The sequence below is a fragment of the Phaethon aethereus genome, assembly GCF_964289735.1.
Source record: "Phaethon aethereus genome assembly, chromosome: 4".
NCBI classification, from domain to species: Eukaryota; Metazoa; Chordata; class Aves; order Phaethontiformes; family Phaethontidae; genus Phaethon; species Phaethon aethereus.
Window position 1 is genome coordinate 62,585,425 of NC_138578.1, and position 27,288 is coordinate 62,612,712.

Sequence of the window (27,288 nt, forward strand, 5' to 3'; positions counted from 1 at the left end):
CAGAAAAAAGATAAAAATTTCACAAACATATTTGCATACTTAACGCTTTTATTTATGCAAAATGTTACATATTAAATTCTTATGTGATTTTTTCTCATCTTTAGGTAATGTTTGCAACTGCTCTGAACTCATTAAATATGGTCAATGGATTGCAGGTATTTCATATGCCATTTCTAACCATCTGTTGAATTAAAGGAAAGGGCTAGAAAATTCAAAAGAAACAACCTGTATGCTGATTTTTCTGACAAAGCTGTTAGTACTAATTTTTATAGGTTCTTTGATATTCCTAAACAATGCATCCCCAAAGTAATACTTTTCTTGATCTCTTTTGCATCTTTTTCTTTCTCATTCCTGTATGTCTTAACCTTAAATTCCTTTCTGTATTTTATTAATTTCCATAGGTCTGTTTTATGCAGAATTACTAAAAGTCCCAATGTGTTCTCCTTTCAGTGAGTTCCAGACTAGCAATCAAGGTTAAATAAACAAAGTACATGTAGAAAACCCACAACAATTAAAAATAAAAGAATTGATTTTTTTAATTTTAATTTTGTTCATTGATTTTGTTCACAGAAAACAAAATCAATATAGTAGCAGTATACAGACTTAGAAGTTTGATAGTATATCTCAGTACAATAAAGAGGTCAAAGCCCCTATTGTATCACAAATTCCTCCGCTTGGAACTAATTACTAAAAGTGGAAAAAAGTGGCAGACTACCGGTTTTGGAGGGATAAACACAAAGGGTGAACTAGTTCAGACATAAATGCATAACAATCAGGAGAGAAAAAGTGTTTTTCAACATTGTTGTTCATATAATTGAAAAACCATACTATGAAGGAAGGCATGTGATAATATACATTTTAGTTACAAATATACTATAGTTTTCTCACACAGTTACACCAGCTTTACATCATAAACTTGAAGGTTTTATTCATAAGAAAAAGAGCTTGGTGAAAAATTATTAATACTTAAAATACCACGTTTTGTTGTTCCTTATGATGAAGATGAAGGATATGAATAAATAAATTATTTAGGAGAAAATATTCAGCCTTTCCTTTCTCTAAATTATAAGCTGATATACTATATAGTGTAATATACAAATATATATATAAAATAAATATAAAAATTGGTATGTGTATATATAAAATTGGAATTGGTGTTACAGTCCTTGTCTTTATATGATGTATATAGCCTAATAGTGACTGCAGAGTTGAAAAGGTTTTGGCAATTGTACAACCCTTGGCACAATCATTCTAGTCTGGAGTGCTCTAGCCAAGTGAATTACCTTGTATTTAACAACCAAACTGTATGCGTATACATGTGAGTGACTGCGATTTCCTTATTCACTGGTAAAGTCATTTTGCATGTTTTAGTTTCTTTTCTTTATCTACCTCAATTTCCTCATAGAGCCACTTTTTCAGCAGCATCTGAAGGACCTGAGACTACTTCCTCTAATTCTTCCCTCCCACTCTGCCTCGTGTCCCCTAGTAGTACGAAGATTTTCAAATACTAAAATTATATCTGAATTTCCAGAAATTCAGTCCTGAGGTATAAATTTTTTTGTTTGTCTAGCACATCATCAGGGTTGTTAATTTTCTTTCCAAAAACCACAGATAATTCCTTGATTCAAATACTGAAAATTCAATCTTTTCCACACTCATCTCCCAGTTACTAATTGAAGCAATCATCTAATCAAATTTCAGTCCTTTCAAAGGAACCAAGCAGAAAACGGTGAGTTTTTTCATCCTATTCATACTCCTAAATTAGATGGTATTTGATTGTGTTCCTCCACTTCTGATCATTTCTACTTACCAAACCTTTCTCACATACAGTTTGTTTTTCCGTTTTGGATTCTTGACTCTATTTAGTATCTCTCCAAATGCATCCAAAATGTAATCTGAATCTCTTGGTTTCAGGTTTTTTTAAAATGATTTATCATGATTTTTTCATTTTCTTTTTTTTTTTTTTTTAATAGCTTTGCTCTCAAGGTCCATATAGGTCTGCAGTAACCCTGCCCCCTGGGAATCAATTTCTTAACATAAGAGTAAAAAGAGTTCATGTATTTTGTGATCCAACATCCCTTAGAGTTGGAGTTTCATTTCATAAATAATTCACTTACGAGCACATACATTCATTTTACATGATTCCTCAATGTGGTCAGGGTGCTGCGAAGTCTGCACTGTATCCACCTACAAAAAATACAAAAATATATGTCTGCTTACCAGGATGTGAGTAGGGTTTGGCTAACCTAATCCTGCAGCACAGATCTTATAAGTGAGCCAAAGGATTCCTCTTCTCTCCCTTAGGTCCAAACATATTCCATAAAATAACTATTTGGCAGTGAAAAGAGTTAGCACAGTGTTACATATTGCTTAAGAAAAAGAAAGAATTAAGTTAACTATGTCCAGGAACAGGATGGTTTTAAATCATAGAGAAGTTGCACTGATTTATATATTCTTCCTTTTCTTTCTTATAGTTACTGCAGACAGAGTAAAAAATAATATAAATGTTTCAGGTATCAGTGACAAGTATAACTCTTTTCCATGAAGTGATGGGATAAACAGTGCAGTAAGTCGTTAATAATATCAGATACTTGAATGGAGCCAAGAATAGGAATTTTATGAGAAAACAAACAAGCAACTCTTCTTCACCCTCAACCCACCTCACTCTCCCACCAAAAAAAAAAGAGAGTGAGCGAGCCAGATTTGGAAGGCAACATACAATAACAATTCTGTGAACATGTAAGTTATTCAGAATGCCGGGTACGCACTACTATGCTACAAGGAGGACAAAAAGAAAATGGAGAACTTTTTTCAAATTCTTTGAATCACTTTGACCAAGATGTTTATGAAGGAAATGAGACACTAAAAAGACATGCACATCAACTGATAAACAGTGAAGGTTTCTGTCAAATATATTCTTCAAAAACAGCTCTTAAAAGATCACTCAGAAAGGGTCATCTACACAAAAAACATTAACCCATTATGTGTGGGTTACATAACATGTTTGGTTGGCATTCACCAGACAGTCTTTTCAGCTTTTACAGTGTTTTTGTATTATTAATAAATTATATTTATTTTACATCACATGCTACTAAGTCCTTATTTTCCAACATTTTAATGAATCACTTCTTCCAATCTAACACACATATGCAATGTTAAAATCATATTACACAAGTGCAGGATAGCAATGTTGAACATCTCTTACAAAGCAGCTTTTTCCCTATGAGCATAATCCACAAAAGACTCCCAAATGTCCTCAAATAAGTAATGTCTGTTCCTCAGTCTAAATATGATCTTCTTACTTGAAGCCATCTGGGACAAGAAAGCAAGACATTCTGCTTTGCAGAAGAAATATATTTACGCCTCTAAAAATTCTTCATCATCATCAATCCAATTATATGCAAATCTCTTTGTTCAGTTTCCACTATCTTAATTTCACTAAATGGCAAAAACACTAAACTGGTCAAAAAAAGTTTTATAGAAATATAGGTAATGCATCTATCTATCTATCTGGATTGATCTATCTCTCTACCTATCATTTAAGTACATCAAGTATCTTAAAGTTGCCAACTTCAACAGTTATTCAAATTTATATAAAAAATAAATTTTGCTAACTTTAAGGAAAATGCATACACTGGAATAGAAGACTTGTCCGCTATGCAATCCACTATCTTTCTCCAAGATATGAACACAACTGTGAGCATTGGGTGCAATCATAAGATATTTCTGAGCTCAAAAAGCTTCATAAATGTAACAGACTTTTTATATAATTAGAAATCTCTTCTATGACAGATACTCATGCTATTTTTCAGTTAACAAATCAAATCCTAAATCAATAGATAAAACAAGCAAAAACAATTACCTGGCACATACCAGACAAAGCATTGAATCCTTGTATCAAATACGCGATACATTATATCCTCACAAATTCAAATAATCATGGCAGTCTCAGTGTGTGTGTCCATATCACCTGCTGATGCAGTATAAAAGGGAAGGAAAACAGTGCAGTTTGTTGTGCCTCTCTACATTACATCTTAAGAAGCAACAAAGTTTGTACCACTTGGCAATCTTAGGCATATACTATGCAGGCGTGGAGAGCAAACTGATGGAGGAGCTTGCATCTGCATTGCAAGTGCTACGCACCACGTGACACTCTCAAGACAATGCTGGAAGGATGCCTCAAAAGCATCAGTGGTGCACGAAAATATGTACAGCAAGACTCCAAATATAGACTCAACTCAAATTCACACCCAAAATACCCCTTCCTGTGCTCTGTGTCATTAATGTAGATGCATCCATATGTAATAATTGATGGAAAAAATTAGAAAATTATCTTTTCTCCTTCTCTAAATCTCTACGAAAGGAGTTGCCGTTTTCCTCACTTTTCTACGGCAGCTGAAGAATCTTGCTAATTTTAAGGAAACTGATATTACTGTCGTCTTCCTCCTCCCATTTCCTGGCACGAAAATGCACATACAGCAAAGAGTTAAATGAAGAAATGAGAGTCACTATCTCAGTTTTCATAAGCAAGATGCTTCCAGTTCTCCACTAATCCAGTCCATAATACTGAAATACAGGCCTGGATGTTTTTAATTATACACTGAGTCCAGTTTCTGTGTATCATAGGCATAATCTCACATACCTCTTTGATAGGTTACAATATTCTTGCATTAATGTTTTAATGGGAAATCTGTTCCAGATATGTTAACTTACATATTCATTGCTATTGGGAACTGAACTTTTAGTATTAGTGAGATGTATTTGCTATTGTGTGCAATTAGTTTTCATTAAATAAGTGAGAAGCCACATTTTAACGCAGTATAGATGATCACAGACACAACATATTGCTACAAACTCAGAATGATTAACTTCTGCAAGCACCTTTTTATCATTGATTTTTTTTTGCCACTCATCTCACTTCGTTCTTAACATTGAATCTGTGTCTATAAATACATTATGATTGCAGTATATATTGTATATTTATCTGACTGATGTGTATGAATTACTAAAACTTTGAGACATTACAAGTTTCTTCAACATTCAACATGTCTTAGATGGAACTGAAAGGCACAACATGCTCATTTTTGCTCACTACAGCAAATGCCAGATAAAAATATGTCTCCATAGTTTTTCTGTTACATTTCAGAAGATGTTTTTAACCTACTTTTAAACTTCTTTTACACACACAACTTCATTTTCAGTTTGTGACGGAAATCAAAATAGGATATGGGGAACTATAGGAAGTGTATTGAATATATATCCTTACAATATACATGTTGAATAAGAAATACTAATTCTCATACTCTTAAACAAAACAGAATGAATCATTAAATAAGATATTCAATATCTTTGTGTGGTACCATTTGTACAATATCTGTGAATCATTAAAGGCCATACAGAGGGTAAAAAGAAAAGGCAAACTGAAACTGATGAAAAGTTTGAGTAAGAAATGAATGAGGACTGCTACATATGATCACAGAGTTGCATAGATTTTAGTAATCAGGATTTTTGTAACATATATGGTCTAATTTAATATAAGAAAACCTATTAAGAATCCTGACAATGAAAGTCTAAAAGAAAACAAAAGTTAAAGAAATCAACTTAAAGGGGTAACACACCTAGATTTAATACACGATTTAACATTACTGTATTCTCATTTAACCTTACTTAAAGTCAATCTGCCGTATTCCTAACTACTTTGCATCAGTTGGGTCCAGTTTGTGACTTCATTGTGACTACTTCTGACTTCTGCATATTAGGTAAAAGGTAAATGAAGACCATAGAAAATAAGTTTTCTACTTCATGCAAAAACCAAAAAAATAACAAATTATCATTTTTAACCCATCATTACAAGCATAAAATTGATAAAATAAACATGTAACATCCATTCTCTTTAAAAACTCTCTGGTTTATTGATTTCCTGCTCCCATTATGTCTGTGAATGAATTTTGAACATTTAGATATCTGGTGTATCCCACCACTTCTTATTGTTAGGATATTAGGTTTATATTCTGTTCATAGTCACCCTTTGCAGTAATATGGAGATGTATCAACCGCTCTTCATGTTAAGCACCAGAAGATTGCTGGGTCACAAAGACAGTGGTTAGAGATGAAAAGACTGCTTCTATGCCATTGTCATGAAATTAATTCATTCATCCCCACAAACTAAAGAATTTTATACCTTAGAATGAAAAAAAATCACATATACTTAACTGTTTAGCAATCAACTATTTCTAAAAAAACCCAAAATGTTGTAAATTAATCATAAACGTATTCCTTCTACTAGTAGGAGGTAGGAATGAAAACCATAATTTAAAATAGCCCATTGAACTCTCTCATCCACGCTTACACAAGCACTGTAACAATAAAAATGTTGCATATTTAATGCTATTTACTACAATGCCTTGCGATTCCTGAAGCACAGAATAGTCTTCATTACAATCCAGTATAATGATATTATTGTTCTATTTTCAATCCATATGCATTGACTTATTTCAGGTAGACAGTGTTCAGAAATATAGCTTGCTAATAGTTTTTTGAAGGCACAGAGTAGAATAACATAGGATTAACCTACCTAAAAAGTCTCAATAATGCAAACTACCATATGGTTTGCATATTGTTTCTGTAATACGTTTATTAAAATTCTATCACTTTACCCTACTGAACTAACACATTAACACAACCTTGTAAGAAGCACTGTAATAATAAGAAAGTTACCTAAGTTACTTATTACAATCTTAAGTAAGCAACACTCTGGACTTCCGCAAAAACTGAGTAATACTGCCATGTCAAAAAAAAAAAAAAGCTTACAGAAAAACAGAACAGCATGTACTGACACCCTTAGATGCCTGTGATGCTGCAAACCTCACACTGAGAGGTTTGTGCTGCTCTTTAAACAGCTTACAGAAGATAGCTTGGTCTTGATGTAGATGATGCTACTAACAGTTTAATCCATTGTTAAGAAACCAAGGCATGAAAAGCCTGGCCCACATTTTGTTGTTGTTTCTGTTCTTTTTTCCTTTTCTTAGGACTACAAGAACATACTGGAAGGAAAATATCTGTATAATTCTTTTTCTAAATTCCACTTCAAAACTAGTAAGATATTTTTACATCATCTCATACCTCCGGAGGGTTGAAAACTTTTTTTTAACTTCTAGGTTAAATATATAGTGGTATATTAAATTGTTAGTATATCAACATCGTTCTTTAATTATTTTTGATGGTATTTGTTCCCAATATATTTATGAAGAGCAATCAAATCTCCTCTCACCACTTACTTTCTTAAAGCTCTGAAATACATGTAGCAGTGGCTTAAAACCAGATGGCAGGAATAGTTACCACCCTCATCCATCTGCTCCACCCTTCTGATGGGCATTAAAACCTTCAGGGCAAGGTTATATGATATGCTTATGTACTACTGTAGTCTTCATCTGGGTGCATTAAAGTAAAAGAATTCCAGTTTTGATTTACCGTGATATACCAGGCAGTGGTTCACAAAACGATTCAAAGGAGGTTCAAGTATTCATGCCTTGAGGATAGTAACATCTTCTGCCATCCAATTTTAGCCTGCCACAGCATGTTTCTCAGAGCCTTAAGTCTGAATAAGCAAAGCCCTGTTAGTCATCTCTTGCATAGCTAACTCTATATTCCATGGTTATTAAACAGCTCTTTCTGAATCTCTAAATGTAAGCTTAATTCTTCCTGAAAATGGTTGACCAGAATAATATAATGATTTTTCAGAGGAAGTCTCATGAATGACTCCTCGAATGACATGAATATGTCTGTTTCTCTCACAGCAGCACACAACTTGATGCAGCCTTATGCTGCAGAAACAAATTTATGTCACATTGGTGCTCATAATAACTCTGCCTAATTCATTAAATAGTCCTCTTTTTCTACTGATTCCATCTCATGATTTCCTGAATCTGAATTTACAACTGGATCTAAAACTTATAGTCTTATTCTTGCTATTGTATTTTGAGTTGTTATTTTAATTGTTAAATCCAAAAAATTTTCTAGTCCATCTAGTACAGTCTCATCCTCACCCAAACTCATGATATTTATCATATGTTTTCATAATCAGATTTCATTGTTATATTTGGACTCTGTGCATGTGTGCATGAAGGTTAAAATATAAAGCAAAATCAGTCTTAAGACTGATATTTGACTTCAGTGACTAGCTTTCCCTCTCTTTATAATGTTTACCTTTGGAACAACACCAATTGTCGCCTCATTTTAGTGAATTTCTCATGTAATTTGTAATTCCTCTAGTAATCCCCATCTTCCTCAGGTGCACAAATAATTTCCCATGGGGCACAGTATAAACTGCTTCCTGAAGTCCAAAGAGATAGATTACTAAATTTTCTTTATCTAGGAAGTTGATCATCTATTCAAAGGAAAGTGTTAGATAGCTTTGTATTAACCCTTCTCAGTAAAGACATTTTCCCATCTTCCTTCTTCTTCTATGTCAGCAATTCAAATTTTATATAAACTCTGCTCTACTGTTTGATAAAAAACAAGGTCACACTTTTAGAACTTTATCCCTTCTTTTACATCTTCCCCACTACTTAAATATAAATACTGTATTCACTATTCTTCAACAAAACAGCACCATTTTTGCCCTCACAGGTTTATTTACAGGAAGACTTGGGTTGCTTTGTTCTATATCAGTCAGAATTCTGTGATGACACTTCTCTGTTCCTCCTTGACTAACATACATCAGACTTCAAGTTTTGCTTTTATCTCAGACACTTCCAGGTTTTACTTCCATGTACAACATTGTCCCCTTCATTTAAAACTAAGGCAAAGTTTAAATTTCACTTCTGCATCATTTTCCATACAAAGATGGAAATCTTACATCTTGCTCTCCACAGAGCACAAGAGCTCTCAATCCCCAGGTGCAAGTGGCTCCACCTGAGCCACTTCAATCTTAGCAGCCTGATCCACCTGATGGTTGTTTTGATGTTCTTCGGTGGCCCGACTCTTGGGTACGTGAGCATCTACGTGACGTACTTTTATGACGAGATTCTCTAGTCGGGCAGCAATATCTTGCCACAATTCAGCAGCCCAGATGGGCTTGCCTCTGCGTTGCCAGTTGCTCTGCTTCCATTGCTGCAGCCACCCCCATAGAGCATTTGCTACCATCCATGAGTCAGTATAAAGATAGAGTACTGGCCATTTTTCTCGTTCAGCAATATCTAAAGCCAGCTGGATGGCTTTCACCTCCGCAAACTGACTTGATTCACCTTGTCCTTCAGCCACTTCTGCAACTCGTCGTATAGGGCTCCATACAGCAGCTTTCCACCTTCGATGTTTGCCTACAATACGACAGGACCCATCAGTGAACAGGGCATATTGCCTTTCGTTCTCTGGCAATTCATTATATGGTGGAGCCTCTTCAGCACGCGCCACCTCCTCTTCCGGTGATATTCCAAAATCTTTGCCTTCTGGCCAGTGCGAAAGTCTAATGGAGAGTGGAGACTGACAGTAGACTATCGTGGCCTGAATGAAGTCACGCCGCCACTGAGCGCTGCCGTGCCGGACATGCTAGAACTTCAATATGAACTGGAGTCAAAGGCAGCCAAGTGGTACGCCACCATTGATATTGCTAACGCGTTTTTCTCGATCCCTTTGGCGGCAGAGTGCAGGCCACAGTTTGCTTTCACTTGGAAAGGTGTCCAATACACCTGGAATCGACTTCCCCAGGGGTGGAAACACAGCCCTACCATTTGCCATGGGCTGATACAAACTGCACTGGAACAGGGTGAAGCTCCAGAGCATCTGCAATACATTGATGACATCATCGTATGGGGCAACACAGCAGCAGAAGTTTTCGAGAAAGGGAAGAAAATAATTCAAGTCCTTCTGAAAGCTGGTTTTGCTATAAAGCAAAGTAAAGTCAAGGGACCTGCACAAGAGATCCAGTTTTTAGGAATAAAATGGCAAGATGGACGTCGACAGATCCCAACGGATGTGATCAACAAAATAACAGCTATGTCTCCACCAACTAGCAAAAAAGAAACACAAGCATTTCTGGGTGTTGTGGGTTTCTGGAGAATGCATATTCCAAAGACAGTCTGGGTTACTCCTGCATTAGGAAAAGGCAAACCCATTCGTGGGATTGCCTTTGCCCAGGGACCTGGGTGCACTTGGTGGGTAATGCGGAAGGATGGGGAAGTCCGATGTGTACCTCAAGGAGACTTGATTTTGGGTGAAAACAGTCAATGATTTGAATTGTATTATGTTAATTGTTCAGAATGACATTACTACTATGGCTGCTATCTACCATATCAATGGTATTATAGTAAGAATCACCCAGACTGATGAAGAATGAGCTTCACTGAAACCAAGCAACGTGCAGCAGTGATGAAACCAGAACTGGCTTCAGCAGCTTGCGCCCAACAAATCCCTCGAGATCGACATCTTCGACCTGGAGATCATGGACATGGACCGTGCCAGATGACAATCCAACACCACATACCATCTCCCCTGCCCTGAGAGACTGCTATGATGGATGAAGCCCAGAGTCATGGACTGACTGAACTCCATAGACATTTTAAGTGATGGCCCATGGACTAAGAGAGTGATATCTGTGTGTATATATTAAAGGACAGGAAGAGTAATAATGAATAATTGGAATGTATTGAAAAGTATAGGACCTGGGCATGACGTAAATGGTATGGAATAAGGGGTGGATACTGTCCTGGTTTCAGCCAGGATAGAGCTGGTTTTCCTCACAGAAGCTAGTGTGAGACTGTGTTTTGGATTTGGGATGAGGAACTGTTGATAATGTGCTGATGTTTTGGGTTGTTGCTGAGCCGTCAAGGACAGTCCAGCTTCTTGTGCTGGCCTGCCAGCGAGCAGGCTGGGGGTGCACGGGGAGCTGGGAGGGGACACAGCCGGGACAGCTGACCCAGACTGGCCAAAGAGATATTCCCTACCATCCGACGTCATGCCCAGTACATAAACTGGAGTTGGCCGGGGGGGCGGAAATCGCTGCTCGGGGACGGGCTGTCGATCACGGGGTGGTGAGCAATTGCTGTATTGGGCCTCACTTGTTCTTGTACATTCCTTTGTTGGTATTATCATTATTGTTCCCTTCTTTCTTTCTGTCCTATTAAACCGTGTTTATCTCAACCCACGAGGTTTTTCCTAATTCTCTTCCCCGTCCCACTGCGGGAGGGGGAGTGAGCGAGCGGCTGCGTGGTGCTTAGCTGCCGGCTGGGGCTAAACCACGACAGCAAGAAATCAGGAAAGGATGGCAAGAGACCAGCAAGGCTGACTGGAGACCTGATGGGCAAACTAAGGGGCAAGAAGGAAATGCACAGGCAGTAGAAGCAGGGACAGGTATCCTGGGATCAGTACAGGGATGTTGCCTGGTTGTGTAGGGATGGGGTCAGGAGGGCCAAGGTGCAGCTGGAGCTGAACTTGGCAAGGGATGCAAAGAATAACAAAGGGTTCTGTAGCGATGTTAGTCAGAAAAGGAACATCAAAGAAAGCGTCCACACACCCCCCCACATTCTCCAGCAAGACTGGAGAATGGATTCGAAGGCTGAGGTACTCAACAACTTCTTTGCCTCATTCATCACTAGCAGTGTCTCTTCCTATACCTCTTGAGGGGATGGGCTGCAAGATGGGGACTCGAGGAGCATAGTCCCTCCCACTGTAAGAGAAGATCAGGTTCAAGACCACCTGAGGAACCTGAACAGACACAAGTCTATGGGACCCAAGGAGGTACATCACAAAGTCCTGAGGGAATTGGATGATGTAGTTGCCAAGCCACTCTCCATGAGATTTGAAAAGTCATGGCAGTCAGGTGAAGTCCCTGGAGACTGGACAAAGAGCAATGTTGCACCCATTTTCAAAAAGGGTAGGAAAGGAGGACCTTGGGAACTACCGACCTGTCAGCCTCACGTCTGTGCCTGGGAAGATCATGGAACAGATCCTCCTAGAAGCTATGGAGGGCAGGGAGGTGATTTGAGACAGCCAGCATGGCTTGACGAAGGGCAAGGCCTGCCTTACCAACCTAGTGGCCTTCTAGGATGGAGTGACCACATCAGTGGACAAGGGAAGAACTACCAAGGTCGAGGGAGGTGACTCTGCCCCTCTACTCTGCTCTGGTGAGACCCCACCTGGAGTCCTGCATCCAGCTCTGGAGCCCTCAGCACAGGAGAGACACGGACCTGTTGGAGTGGGTCCAGAGGAGGCCACAAAAATGATCAGAGGGATGGAACACCTCTCCTATGAGGACAGGCTGAGACAGTTGGGGTTGTTCAGCCTGCAGAAGAAAAGGCTCCAAGGAGACCTTATTGCAGCCTTCCAGTACTTAAAGGGGGCCTGTAAGAATGATGGGGACAGACTTTTTTAGCAGGACCTGTTGTGATAGGACAAGGGGTAATGGTTTTAAACTAAAAGAGGGCAGATTTCAACTAGATATAAGGAAGAAATTTTTCCCAGTGAGGATGGTGAAACCCTGGCACAGGTTATCCAAAGAGGTGATAGATGCCCCATCCCTGGAAACATTCCAGATCAGGCTGGATGGGGCTCTGAGCAACCTGATCTAGTTGAAGATGTCCTGCTCACTGCAGTGGGAGGTTGGACTAGATGACCTTTAAAGGTCCATTCCAACTCAAAGTTTCTATGATTCTATGATCACATCTGGTTATCTTTCAGCTTTAAGCATAATATTTGTCCTGCTTCCCTCTTGCTCTTGGTTTGTTAATATAGCTTAATAAAGTTTTATTTTAATTACCCCTTTAATGTCTATCTCAGTTGACATGTCAGTCCTTTATCCCTGAACTCACCACACCGCTATAATGTACCTCTCTGATTATCTGACTTCCCTTCTCCTCCCTTTTCTCATTACTTATAATTTTCCTGATCATGTAATTTATTCCATAAAAAAAAACCTCTCATGCCTGTACACAGAAGTAACTGCCTTATAGATATATTTAAAACAGACTGTTATGATGTGACAGAAAGAGCAGGTAAATGCATTTATTTATTACTTTGCAATGTGAAGTATTACTTTTCTACTCATGGGCGCAACAGACTTCACAGGAATGCTTTGCACTTCAGCCCTTTGGAGACACTGGGCCGCTAATCCCTATTCAATATAGACCCTCCTACTGTACTTGGGGTATGACAGGCTTCAAGGTCTTCTCTAGCCCCCCCTCCACGCTTGCCCTTGCTTCGCGGAGGCAAGCAAGAGATCGACTAGAGAGGAGAACAAATGCAATAATGCTGCGTGGAGCAGGGACTCTGTCACGGCAACAGGAGACCCATTCCAGGTGGATAAAACTCCAGCTGTCAGGCAGCAGAGGATTATGCCAAAGGTGCAGTAGGGCTCTAACAGTAGAGTCTCACAGAGCAGCCAAAATGAAAAGAAAAAGTTATGGAAAGAAGTGAGAGGAAAAGACGTAAAGGCGGGGCTGGATTTAACTGCTTTACACAGGATCCTTAGGCAGGAAATGGCTAGGACAGGCCTATCGGCCTTTATATCATATTCCAAAGTACAATTAAGTATCACTCTCACCATAGAAAACTCACTGATCATGGCAACACCTCACCTTGTAGGGATGTTGTAGTAAAAAAAAAAAAATCAAGTAAGATCACTACTAAAATATGTCAGAAGACGAAGGTAAGCATTGCTACCAATCTATCACCAATTTGAAAAGAAATGTCTGAGTATGGCTGGGCTCTGTCTTTTAGATGGACATAGGCTCACTCCACTATTTGAGCAGATCACAGAAAACATGGATGTAAAACACAAATTCGTAAAACAACATTATTTAAAGATGAATGATGTTCAGTAGGCAGAAACTGAACTTAGGTTGCCTGAGTCCCTCTTCAGTGTACCTGCAAGTTGTAGTCAAAAGGTTTGTAAAATTTGTAAATTCTTGATTCCTCCATGCATTCATCTAAATACTCTTAAGTTACATTATAAAAACATCATAATGAAGAGCTACATTTATAAAGAATACAATGATCCTTGGATACTCTCTATGTGTATGCAAAATACTATGGAAATTATACTGACTGTAAACCTGTTTATATTGTCAGCTGTGCACTTTTTCTTAAGTTCAAAATAAGAGTGGTTTTTGTACATGTGTCTTCCCTTTCAAAGGAAACATAAATTCCATGCTTCTAAATAAGTTGCAACTTCTGAAGTCCTTTATCAATGAGCAGTATGGTGTTTCCTAACAAATAAGAGCCTATTTCATAGTCTGTCTTATGAGCACAGCATGGTAGATTGGTTTAATTAAAGTCTGTCAAATTATCATAAGGATTTTACATTCTGCAAATAATTGCTTTTTCTTCTCTATTCACTTTTTGTTAATGGAAGCAGAGAAAGGTTTTTTTTAATCTTTAATATATGATGAAAATATATAAAGAAAAAAAAAGAAAGAAAAATAAGCAGCTAATGAAGTGACCTTTAATTTCTTGGACATCCTTTTACATTAAACTTAAAATGACCAAAATTAAGCTAGATTTGACAGCAGTTATATAAGTGAAATTATGTCATGTGTCCAAATCAGATTATCATACTAACAGTACACATTTGAAAGTAGCTGAACAGTAAACTGCAATGAAAGCTGCATTCAAATATTTCTGAGATCAGTTAAATTACCTCACATTAGATTGCACTCTGGTGATCTCAACATAGCATATTTTACATGCTTGCAGGTATTAGGTGACCACTAATCCATTTGCCCATAAATTTCTCACCACAAATTAATTTATGTACAGAATTGGTATATGGGAATATGGAATTAACACTATATGCTGTTTTGGTTTAGGGTTTGGGGGTTTTTTTCCTCCTTTTTTATCAAAAATAAAAAGCATCTTTTTCCAGTGAAATAATTATTTTAGGACCGAAAATCAGTCTTAAATGTGCCTCCATTTCTTTCATATTAAATTACATCTGATATGCAGTGTGTGCATACTGTGAAAAGACTTCCTCTGTCAAGGTGACTTACAGAAGCATAGTCCAGTTCATTTTTACACAGCTGCCCCTACTCAGCATATTACCAGTTTTAGTACTCAGTAGTAAGACAAGTTAGAACTGCTACCCCATATCTGGAGGGGGAGGCGAACAATAAAAAATATTTTTCTGAATAAGTGTCTGGAGACACACGTACACCAATGAAACTATGATTAGCTTGGTTGGCAAGCAGAGTATACCAGCCAAGGTTGATAGGTGACAATTCTAGATATCTATTTGGGAGGGTTTCTATTTCAAATAGAAGGATACCTCAGAATTTAATAAGAGGCACATACTTTATGTATATTATAATTGGTTTTCTGCATCACAGTATAACATTTTACAAATTAAAGGCTTCTCTCTCTTTCTTCAAATAGCAAGAGTACTGAGCTGATTTAATCTTAAAATTTGCATAACCTTTTTCCTCATGCTTTTTCAGTGGTTATTTCTTCCAATTTGAGTCCTCCACTGGTAATCAGGATGCCCACAAACAGAAAAAGTTTGTAGAGAAATTTCTGAATTATTTTTAATTACATCTTTCTGTAGTTAGCTGTCACAGACTGGTGTACTGAAATGCTGAAAAACAGCAAGCATGTGTTGAAAGAAAAAAAGATAAAGCCCAAATATAATTTTTCCCCATACTTCTATCTGCAAACAACATGGAAATACCAGCTCTGTAAACTAAACAGAAACTTGCTAGATATACAAAGAAACCACTCAGTCATTGTGCAGTTATTCAAAGGCTCTCAATGTTTCCACTTTGGAGGTGACAATTTATTCTTCTTTCCCTGCGAGAAGTACAGCAGCAGAACCCTGCTTAAAACTGCCTATTCACAAAATATTTGGAAAAGTTGTGTAACTACTGAGATGAGTTAGAAGAAGCAACTGTAATAGTTAAAGATTTTCAGTTACAGGTTTCTTCATTACTTTCAAAGCTTTGAGATGGCTTAGCTTCTTCAAGAAAATGAGAAACCTTTAAAGTCCTTATTTTTCTTAAAGCCTTCATGTCATGTATCAGGTGGAAAAAAATTTAGTGGTTACTCTCCAATTTCTGGCTTTCCTAGAAACAAGCAAATACATGGTTTAGGTCCATGAAAAAAAACCTCTGCTTTGCAGGAAGGAAAATACTTAAGCCCTCTCTGTATCAGGCAGGAACTTGAGAAATCCAAGGCGGTAGATTTTTTGCTGGGCCTGCTAAATTTAAAATAATGCAAATTCATTTGGGGATATTGTAAAGCGAACTAAGAAGAAGGAAAATATCTATGACAGGTTTTAGTATAATAGAGCAGATAAGCCTTTTTTTAGATCAAGTAAAACTGATTCATTGTGGAACACAAGGAAAACAGCAACAGGAGGAAACCTAGTGTCTCCTTGTCAGTATTCTGCACACTGTGGGTACCAAACCAGGGTAGCTTTTACTTTGTGGATAGCGAGGTCCACTCTCAACAGAATTTTGTAAACATCAGTAAAGTCTTTCTGTATATTATTTCTTTGGCAGTAAATGTTAAGGGAACACACACTAGCATCAAGTCTGGTGCCACATCAAAATGGAGCAGGAGAGAAGTATACACTGGACATACACAGCACTGCTGCTGGGGTGAACAGGAATTTCATTGTGAGCAATTATATCTGCTCAAGTAGGAAGAGCCATGTTCAATAAACTCTTCCCCCTCTACTCCTTTTAAGGACAGTCTTTATAAAAAATGTCTTTGTGGATGCTTGTTAACATTTGAGAAGATTGAAACAAGCAGGCCAGGTCACCTTCCTGATTCTTGACACACAGAATTGCAGCAGGAACCCACGAAACTGAGAGAAAGTAAAGTAAAAGTCACTAAAATAAGCCTTATTTAAATTTTCCTTGCTACTTTTTAGTATGCTGATATCATGCAGGAGAAAACTGCGTTCTTTGTAACAGTGGCCAGGTCTGACATGACATAACATAAAACATGGTTACAAAATATATTCTAAAAAAAAAAAAAAATCTGTGGATGGATGTCATGTCAGAAATCTGTCACAGCTATCTCATTATTAATTTTAAAAAAACCCAAGGTATTACAAAATGTTTAGAACACCTGATCTGACCAAAATATTATCCTGATTTTATTCCTAAAATATAACTCATGTTACTGAAATGAATTTGAACAGAAAATATTTTAATTTCTGAGCAACAACATAATTCTGAAGAATGTAATACTTCATTTCAGTCTCATCTTACCAGACTTTACTTAGGTTCTCACTACATAGCTATGTTTCATGAAAGGCTGTTATAATTCAAAACTGTTTAGAGATAACAATTAAACCAGAAGAATTATGATCCTCACAGTGTGTTTTACATTTACTAAGTCAGTGTTCTCTCTTATGCTTTTAAGGAGAGAGGAGTGAAAAAAAAAAAAGAAAATAAAAAGGTGGTGCATCTTCAATGGGTGCAGACATTCTAGATATACTTTATTTACTCAATTTGTTTTAAGTCGAAGAATGAAAAGGAATCTTTGACAAAACTGTCGTCTTTAAAATATGGTGATATTTCATTTTCCCCCTTCTGCACTATTTAGATTGCCTGGAACTGAAATACTTCCAGCAGCCACGGTGTCAAATTTTTCAGAGCTGTCACTTCCTAGCAAATCTGCTCAAGCAAAATACGTTGTTCGAAAACAGAGCAAACCTATAATATAAAATACTTCCTATACTCCTTTGCAGGACAACTGGTATTCAAGCACACAAAACAACAAGAACATGCAAAAATCTGGAAGTTGAGTTCTATAGACTCTTTTAAATTCATAAATCTGGTAATCCCATGATTAGTTTCCAAAGATGGCTAGAATTAGCTCACTTATTTTGACTTAGCTGATTTTTTCTGCACAATAATTATAATCAACACAATACAATCAAACAATAATCAAAATGCTATTTCCAAGGAAACCACTCCAGGTCATTAAAACTAAAAAGAACACTTCACCTGAAGGACAATAAAACAGAAGATGATAATTTTTAAACTTCTCTAGTCCACATGCTCTTTTGGTCGGTATTTGATGTCCTGCAAGGTAACACATACTACAGCTTTACACTTACATGCCTTTAGCCTACAATATAAAGAGAAGAGACACTACATGAAACATAAACAAACCCTGTATGCTGAAATTAACTACACTGACAAAAGTTAAGATCTTTACAGACCATATTTTGCAGAAAGAAAAATAAAATGCTCTTTTCAAGAGTTAATTTTAAATTCCAGATGTCAAGAATTTTTACAGGTGACAAAACGCAGAATAGTTTTTGTTGTTACAAGTCAATAAGTATTCTTTTATATTTCCTGAAAATTTTCTAAGATTTTCTGATTTTTTAATATTAATTTAATTTCTGCATGATTATACAAAAATCTTATTAATTTTTGAAGTTTACACATGAGGAATTATGTAAGACTACAGTTACTTCCACTGTTTAGAAAGCCTGTCATGTTACAAGAAAGTCAGTATTTCTTACTGTGTACAATTCAAATCCCAGTACTCTGATGGCCCGTTAACACCAAATATGTCACCCTTTAACACCACAGAATCAATACACTGGAATGTCATGGTACCCTGATGAGCCACAAAGCCTCTGTATACATTTATTAGACAAAGATTTGATATTACTTCAGAGAAGAAATGTGTCAAGTCAAAATCAATTTCAACTTTCTTACTAAGAACAAAATAGTCCTAGGTAAATAAAAGATTTTTTTCAAGTTTCACTCAGGCAAACACAGGAACTAAACAAAGAAGGTCAAAGTCATTTAGACATCCTCTTCTGAACAAGGACACTTGCATGTGCACACTGTTATAAATTCTACTCCTCGTTCTGAAGCTTTTTTTTTTCTCCTGACAGCTCTTTCCTACTCACATCATCACCCACCTCGGCCTTGCTGAGATCTCCTTTCAGGAAAAGATTACAAAAATACAAATATAACTTAATATAAATATGCTAGTATAAACAAAGAATAATATCCCAAAGCCTAGGTACAAAAAGCTCTTCTAAAGGTTACTTCATTCATGTTCTCACAAGATCATTTAAGCATTGGGACTACTAAAAGGGAGACCAGACAATTTCTTACATTTTAAAAACGGTTTTGTAGCACACTCCAAAGAACTCAAGAGAAAGCTATTGACCTTTCTGACAACACTGGGAATTTGCAGATGAGATAAAGCCATCAGTATTTTCTCACAATTAATCCTTCAAAATATTTTTAGAATCCAAGACAAGAAGCAGTATTGATAATTTGCCTTCCATCCTTGTGGAAATGGATAAGCAACCAATCCTGGACAGTAGGAGATTCCTGGGACGTTTAATAGAAAAATAATTTATAAAAAAAAACACAGTCCATGAGCTGCTGTGCAGTTGATAGAATAAAGAATACTCTTTAATCTCTGGATTTCAAATCTATGCCCATTATGCAGAACCCAAAAAAGGGACTTTTTTCCCCCTTTATTGTTCCTTTGTTTCCCAGAATCCTGCATATCTCCAAGACCTCATTAAAAAAAAAACCACAACAACACACAGAACAGGCCTCAGTACATAAAACTTAACATTTGAGTTTTACTACTGTACTAATTCTTAGAGAACCAAGTAAACTGATGTTATACAAAATTGTTTGCTGCCTGCAAGAGAACAAGTCCATGAACAATTTCTGTAAATATTGAACTGATATTGTCAGATCTAGCCCAGAGAGAAACAGAACAAAAATAAGTATTTCTGTAGAGAGTAAGAAAGTTCTAAACCTACATAGGCTTGATTATTTTCTAGACCAATAGAAAAATTCCCTTTTATTTTCTTTGAGGTATTTGTTATCCCAGAAAAAAAACAAATTTAATATGAATTTAATGGATCAACCATTAGATTTTCTCAACACAGGTTCAGATTTCAATTTATAATCAATACACAGTTCTTCTGGACAAAGAACATTTGGGTGGGTTTTTTTTTCTTCTGAGTACTATTTAAACCATTTGATGCAATCATTCCTTGTGTGACACTGAACATGCTATTTTCCAAGCCACTATCTTCTATACCCTGCCATTTCTAAAGAATTATTACATGCTTCCCCACAAAGATCAACATTGCTTAGAAAGAAACAATGCATGTGTTCTTCTGGAGGTGAATTTTCTAGCAATATACAACTCATGTTGTGTCTCATCATAAAAATTTTTCAAGTATTCTTACTAAATCATTCTCAGTCTGCTCATACAAATAGTTCTACTGAATTAAATGGAAGTACTGATGTTATAATTCCTACCATATTGACAAAAGCAGTGGTTGAACAATGTGGTGTAGCAGCTTATGGCCTAGACTTCCAATAGTCTTCTGCAAGCCTGTATTAGACATTCCCAAAGGAATAATGAACTAAATCAAGTACAGGTTGGCATAAGTTCAAAATGTTGACACAGCGTACACTGAAATCATGTCAGAAACATGTAAGTTAAAGTTGTCACGTGAGTTATCAAACTAACCACCTAGCATATTAATGACAGGTCTAGTTTGCTATTTTATTTTTCGTGCCCTTAAGGAGCTTTCTACATGTGGGATTACATATATAGCAAATTACACAGAGGAGAGCTTAGTTTCTTGTCAATAATAAAGTGACAGTTTTAACAGTGAAAATAAAGCAATTTATTCAAAAGAAGAAAAGTTACTTACAATATGTTTCCACTAAGGTATGCAAAACATTTCAATTCATAAAATAAATGCTTACAGATCCATATGAAAATTAGTTATTGTCTCAAATGGCAAATGGACAACATAGATTAACATCTCTAAATATGTAATAAGCTAAAATTCAAACTGGATTCTTACAAGTTTTAGTTTTGTATTAATTGACTACAATATGTTTCAGGAGAAATGTGATCCTTCAATACTTCTCATAAATATGAATCTTCATTTTATTTATGTATGTGAGAGAATAAAGTTATCAGTACTGAAGTTGTAATAACCACTTGAAGGTAAAAAATTTGCATGTAAAACATTTAACATGAATTAGGCCTTTAAGGTAGTAGCATAGGTAATATTTCTCACAGATACCAACTGACTCCATTTTTTTTTTCCAAAATGTAAAATAAAACTTATGGCATCTCATGATATTTTTCTTTATACTGACATTAGTACTGTGATAGAATGATTCTGTGGAAGTCTGTCAACACAACTGCTGAAACTCCTATGTAACATAATCTAAACTGAGGAGATTGTCAGTAGGACTTCCCATTAATACATTAGTGAATGTCAATAAAAAAATACCTGGCTCAAAAGAGGCAATGTTGCCACTTTGCTGTGTGAAATCAATGCATTCCACCTCAGAAGCTGTTTTCATACATGTGCGGTTCTCCTTTTCTTTCAGTCAATGATATCCAGAACAAGTAAAGATTTAAAAAAAAAATGAGCTAAATATTGTTTCTACATGCTCCAATAAAACCTGAAAATTTCAAGCCATCTTGCCAATTTCCTTACAAATAATGGATTTTAGTTGTAACTCTAGTTGTGCAAATTGCATGATGTGGGAACAAAAAAAAGAAAAAAGAAAAAAGAAAAACCAAGGGAATACTCCTGAGAACATGAATATCCACATTTTGCCACTTGTGAAACATTCAGCACACAGGATTTTCATTATTGCTACTTCCTCTGGATGTTTTAATATTTTCTGTGACGTCTCTTACCAACTCACAAGTGACTCTTAGCAGACGTTGCTGTGCTTAGTTCTAAGTCTCAGGAGAGGTAGGGTACTTTTGCCAATTAGAAATAAGCAAGTTGTCTAATTAACACACCCTTTTCATTAATGGTTTATCCCAAAGCTGACAAAGAGTCTTTGTTGCAAACCATGAACAAAGGAAGGAGTACTAATTAAACATCCTGAAGTTTCTAAAAGGATAGTTTCTTTCAGCACCCAAGGGATTTTTGAACTCCTCAGAGGACCTTCAGAGCCTTCCAAGAGCACTTGGAATTCCTTATAGCTGTCCCACTCACTCGGGTGGGGGGGAACAAAAAAAAACAAAGAAAAACAAAGTCTAAAGATTTTGGACACTCCTGATGTTTTAGAGTTAAGTTCGTATAAAGACAGATGTTCAAAGCCTCTGGACCAGACTAAAATACAACAGGTTTTGACTTCAGAGTAACGCAAATCTAAACTCAAACCTGGAAAACTGTTTCCAACTCAAACTTGAATTAATCAGATAAGGATAAGCTGACGTGATCTAACTAAATGTTGACAAACAAATTCAAAGTGCTATGCAAGCCACTGTAATCTACATATTAGACATTATGTGGGAGCTAAACTGATGCAGAGGGGAAGAGGAAAGGTGATTCCCTGCACTGGGCACTAAGTACCTGCCAGAGGGGTAAACAGAGAGGTCTGTTCTACTGCCATAAACTTCACAGAATCACAGAATCATTAATGTTGGAAAAAACCTTTAAGATCATCAGGTCCAACCATCAACCCAATACCACCATGCCCTCTAAACCATGTCCCGAAGTGCCACATCCACACATTTGTTGAACACTTCCAGTGATGGTGACTCCACCACCTCCCTGGGCAGCCTGTTCCAATGCCTGACCACTCTCTCAGTAAAGAAATTTTTCCTAATATCCAATCTAAACCTCCCCTGGTGCAACTTGAGGCCATTTCCTCTGTCCTGTCACTAGTTACTTGGGAGAAGAGAACAACACCCTCGTCGCCACAACCCCCTTTCAGGTAGTTGTAGAGAGCGATAAGGTCTCCCCTCAGCCTCCTCTTCTCCAGACTGAACAACCCCAGTTCCCTCAGCCGCTCCTCATAAGACTTGTGCTCCAGACCCCTCACCAGCTTCGTTGCCCTTCTCTGGACACGCTCCAGCACCTCAACATCCTTCTTGTAGTGAGGGGCCCAAAACTGAACACCGTAGTCGAGGTGCAGCCTCACCAGTGCCGAGTACAGAGGCACAATCACTTCCCTACTCCTGCTGGCCACACTATTTCCGATACAGGCCAGGATGCTGTTGGCCTTCTTGGCCACCTGGGCACACTGCCGGCTCATATTCAGCCAGCTGTCAACCAGCACCCCCAGGTCCCTTTCTGCCGGGCAGCTCTCCAGCCACTCCTCCCCAAGCCTGTAGCGTTGCCTGGGGTTGTTGTGGCCGAAGTGCAGGACCCGGCACTTGGCCTTATTAAACCTCATACAGTTGGCCTCTGCCCATCGATCCAGCCTGTCCACATCCCTCTGCAGAGGCCTCCTGCCCTCCAGCAGATCAACACTCCCACCCAGCTTGGTGTTTTCTGCCAACTTACTGAGGGAGCACTCGATCCCCTCAACTTGTTACTTTCTACCTTTCAGACTTTCTGTGTGCATTTTATTATGTGTACATGATGTATACACATTTTCTGAAAATCAGTTGACCAAGTTAGAAAGTAACAGACAAGGGTCTCCAACTGGGTGTGAGTTTGAACTGAGGGCTTCTGATACAAAACAAAGACTAGCTTTCCTGGAGACAGCTAGCAATGATCTTTGCTTCAGCTGTCCACCTTACTGCCCTCTCATAGCTATCTACTCCCACACCTGGAAGAGCAAGACTGTTTATGAGACAGTTGCTAATAGCTGCAGTTTACAGCCTCGTACAGTAAGGTGAAAGAGCACTGATTGTCTAATATTTGTGCTTCAACTTGCACTGATCCAATAACTGGTGCATGAGCAATTACTCTGCTCAGAAGTGACAAAGGGATAGATAGACATGGGTAGGACGTGCTATAACGTTAGGCATTCACACCCATGAATCAGACCCCTATGGTGGAGTGGGTATAAAGCAACTGTAAACATATTGTGTTTGGATGAAGCAGAAGCAGTATTACACTATTTTAGTCTCCCTTATACCCAGAGGTACTTAGCCACTTCTAAATTTGATACAGAATCCAAGAGACTAACAATAGAAGAAAACATGACCAGAATTTGGAAACATGTTAGGGCTTAAAATACCATCCATCCATTCCTTCCTTCACCTATCTTTCATCCTATCTTAGTAGTGTAATATTTCCTTAATCTTTTCTACAGATTTATATATTTCATTAGTAACTAGAAAATTAATAAAACTCTTTTTTTCTTCTGTATTTTATGAGATCAAACGTGTATATTTATTTGTTCAGAACATGTGTACATTTTCAGATGCTAAATTCAAATTTTTTGTCATATTGCCAAGGAATTATTTCTTAGATTCAGACAAATCCAAAATGCCTCAAGCTCATCCATCATTACTTCACAACTAGCAACAGACCAAATCCTGTGGACTACTGTCATGGAGAAATGAGAATCAAATAAGTTTGCACCACAAACATTGATCTACTCTGTTCATTCAGTAAAGGAACATAATTTAGTTTATTAAATAGATTTAAAAATATTTATTTTGTGAAACTTGTTTATAAATACCTTCTGAAATGTATGTAGAAATATTAATTTATTCATTCTTCTACAGTGGTAGCATTTTGGAAAAACTGTTGATAATGTCAGTGATAGTGTTTCAATTCAGTGTTTCTAGATACACAAAATCTGCCACCTACTACTGCATGCATTAGAAAAAAAACTGTAAGGAAACATGTTATTAAAAATACTGTCAACTACATTCAATCACAGAATGCCTAGTGATCCAAAAATACACCAAAATCCACTGATCCAAAGATTTCACAGTTTCTTGTTTCATGATTCAGTGGAAAGGATATGAATGAACAAGTGAGAGAAGAACAAATAGAAGTGAATCAGGACAAGCTCTGGAACTCTGAACAGGCAGCTGGTCTCTGGCCAGGAGTCTGCACTTGCCTCTTTTTCCTCCCTAAGGAACAGCTCCAGCATACTGAACTACTTCTTCAACTAACAAAAAGAAGCAATTTTTACATTCCCAGCTTGAAAATTTAAACTAAACACAGTTCCGTAAGGCAAATTCCATAAAATCCAATCCCTACTTCAGGCTGTGTTCCAAAATCCTTTTTAAAAAAATGTTGTAAAATACAATATATTACACAGAAAATACTCATGGTGAGGTTTCCTTCAGTAAAATCATCTGTATATGGAATACACAGAGGCTGAGTGGTACAGTCCTCTAGAGTAAATGTTTCTTCTTCCAACTCTGAATATTCTTTCCTTTCAATTCTCTCATCCTAACAATTAACATGGATCTGGTCTAGCCAGCAGGAGTTATCTTTAGAGGCACTAATCACCCACTGCTCTTCACTGATTGTAGTGAGAATTGTCTTTATTCATCTGCCTGAAAAGCAAGCTTTCAAATGGTTTGGCGTAATATAACTTTATTTCATAGACTATTTTTTGTGACTTGTAATTTTTTAATTTTAATTTCATTTCTATTTCCTCAATTATGTGACTTCTATTCTGAATTTTGTTTTATACTTAAATGATACCAAGAAGGCAAATAACTTTTTTTTTTTTTAATTTCTTTTCTTCTGGTCTTTGAATGTTTTCTAGTGGTTGGCCATTTTAATTGAACTGCTCCCACTGATCTGCAAATATTACATTTTAATAAAAGTAGAGGAGTTGTGCAATCAAATGGAATAAGAATAAAAGTAATCAATCTAAGCACTCATATAAACATGAGAAACAGGGTGAAAAAAAGCTAAATAACTTTGAAAATTATCATTATGAAAAATATGAGGAAATCTTTGGGTATTTTCTCCTTAAGAAACAAAGTAGGTCTTTCTCATGTTTCTTTGAACAAACCTTTGTTATTTCAGTAGATAACGAACTACAAAACATAGAAGCAAATTTGCATTTACACAAAGGAATAACAAAAAAAAAATACAGAAACATATTTATACAGTAGTTTTGGTTTGTGTGTCAAAGTAAAGCTGTTTTGCAAGTCACATTTTATACATGGAACTTAAAAATCAAATATATTTAAAGAGAAATTTTTCTACTGTTGAACATAAAAATCAAAGCCAGGTTTTTCCACAGAGGTTAATTTGTCTATTTTTTTTTCTCATTTTGAAAACCGATAAAAAAAAAAATCCATTATTTGTAACTGTCCCATTACACCATTTCAAACTAAAAGGAAAGCTTTGCATTAACCCTGGTAATAGCAATATGTGCCTACCTCCACAGCAAAAAGAAACCAGAATTGCTACAGCTGACTTACTCCACTCCTGCTTGCCTAACTTTAGGAAGAGCAACAATACAGATGGATTTAATTAGCAAGTCCAGACAACTGGATTAACAGCCAATACACAAACTGCACTATCAGCTATCAGCTACAGGGTTAGTATTTTAATGGTTAGAAACACTCAAATTAACTCATACACACACACAAAAAAAAAAAAAAAAAGAGTTTGCAGCAGCAGGAAAGGGCATGACTGAACTAATAAAGGAGAATAAAATAGACTGCATAGCAGTAGCAAGTATTTTGGTCTTTAGGGTCAGGCCAGTGTCTCTACAACTGCCAAACCTGGCAAAGTGCAGTGGTTCTCTCTGGTTTACAGGTGGGCTTATGCTGCAGGGCCTGGTGTGAGTGGATCGTGTAGGTAATGGAACCCCATTAGTGCCAGTGTCAACCGTTTAGCAGTGTGTGGTTATGTGCAACTACAACAACACAGAACTCAGATATTTTTAAGTTGTTTTTTTTTGGTTGGTTGGCTGGTTGTTTTTTTGCAGTTCGTTCTGAATTCCATGCTGTTATTACTACCCAAGCCAACCTGTTATGTTGATATATCCCTGTTTAGGGTATGAATACAATATAATCAATGCCTTCAGTATCTAATAATTGTCTCTGTGCCTGGTAAGTATTTAATGTGGTTTTAAACCACAGTCACTCAACTTTAATGCACATATTTTTCAAAGAATATTCAAATTTTCACTTCAATAGAAGTGAAAATACAAAAATACCAAACTCTATAATTTGTTTCTAGAAGGTGTTTTGGTTTTGTTTTTCTAGGAGTTGCATTAGTTTTATTAGTTTTAGTTAATGGTAATTATTTGTAAATAGGTTTGTTCATTTAAAGAGTAACTGAACTAAAGCAAGAATTGAAAGAATTTTAAGTGATTCTCCATGATATTGATGTTCAGTTAGCTGAAAAAGCTGTCATTTGGCAACTATCAACAGTTTGCTGGCAGGAAAAGGGGGAACTGTAAATGAGATGCCATAGGAATATTTCTTGGGCTTGGCTCAGTATTTCACTAGTCTTGAACAACAGAATACACTTGTGGACACTGGATGACCCAACAGAGGGAAAGGGTGTGAGCACCTGAGGAAACAAGATTTGAATTCAAATAACCTTGAGAAATCCACAGAATAAACTCAGTAGTAGAAGCTGCAAAATGTAGCACT

General features: G+C 36.9%; 1 protein-coding gene across 5 annotated transcripts in view; it reads right to left on the bottom strand.

Annotated features, from left to right (window-relative positions):
• Nucleotides 1-27,288, bottom strand: part of PCDH7 (protocadherin 7) — a gene marked incomplete at its 3' end in the record, with an annotated part of 296,658 nt that overhangs the window by 236,430 nt on the left and 32,940 nt on the right. Inside the window, exon 2 of one of the 5 annotated variants that reach the window (XM_081999436.1) lies at nt 2,146-2,187. The exons of 3 other annotated variants lie outside the window; for them this stretch is intronic. In XM_081999436.1, the coding sequence (XP_081855562.1) occupies nt 2,146-2,187 (42 nt within the window). Of the gene's footprint in view, nt 1-2,127; nt 2,188-27,288 lie in introns of all 5 variants that reach the window. One more of the 5 variants, XM_081999435.1, reaches the window with a different exon arrangement.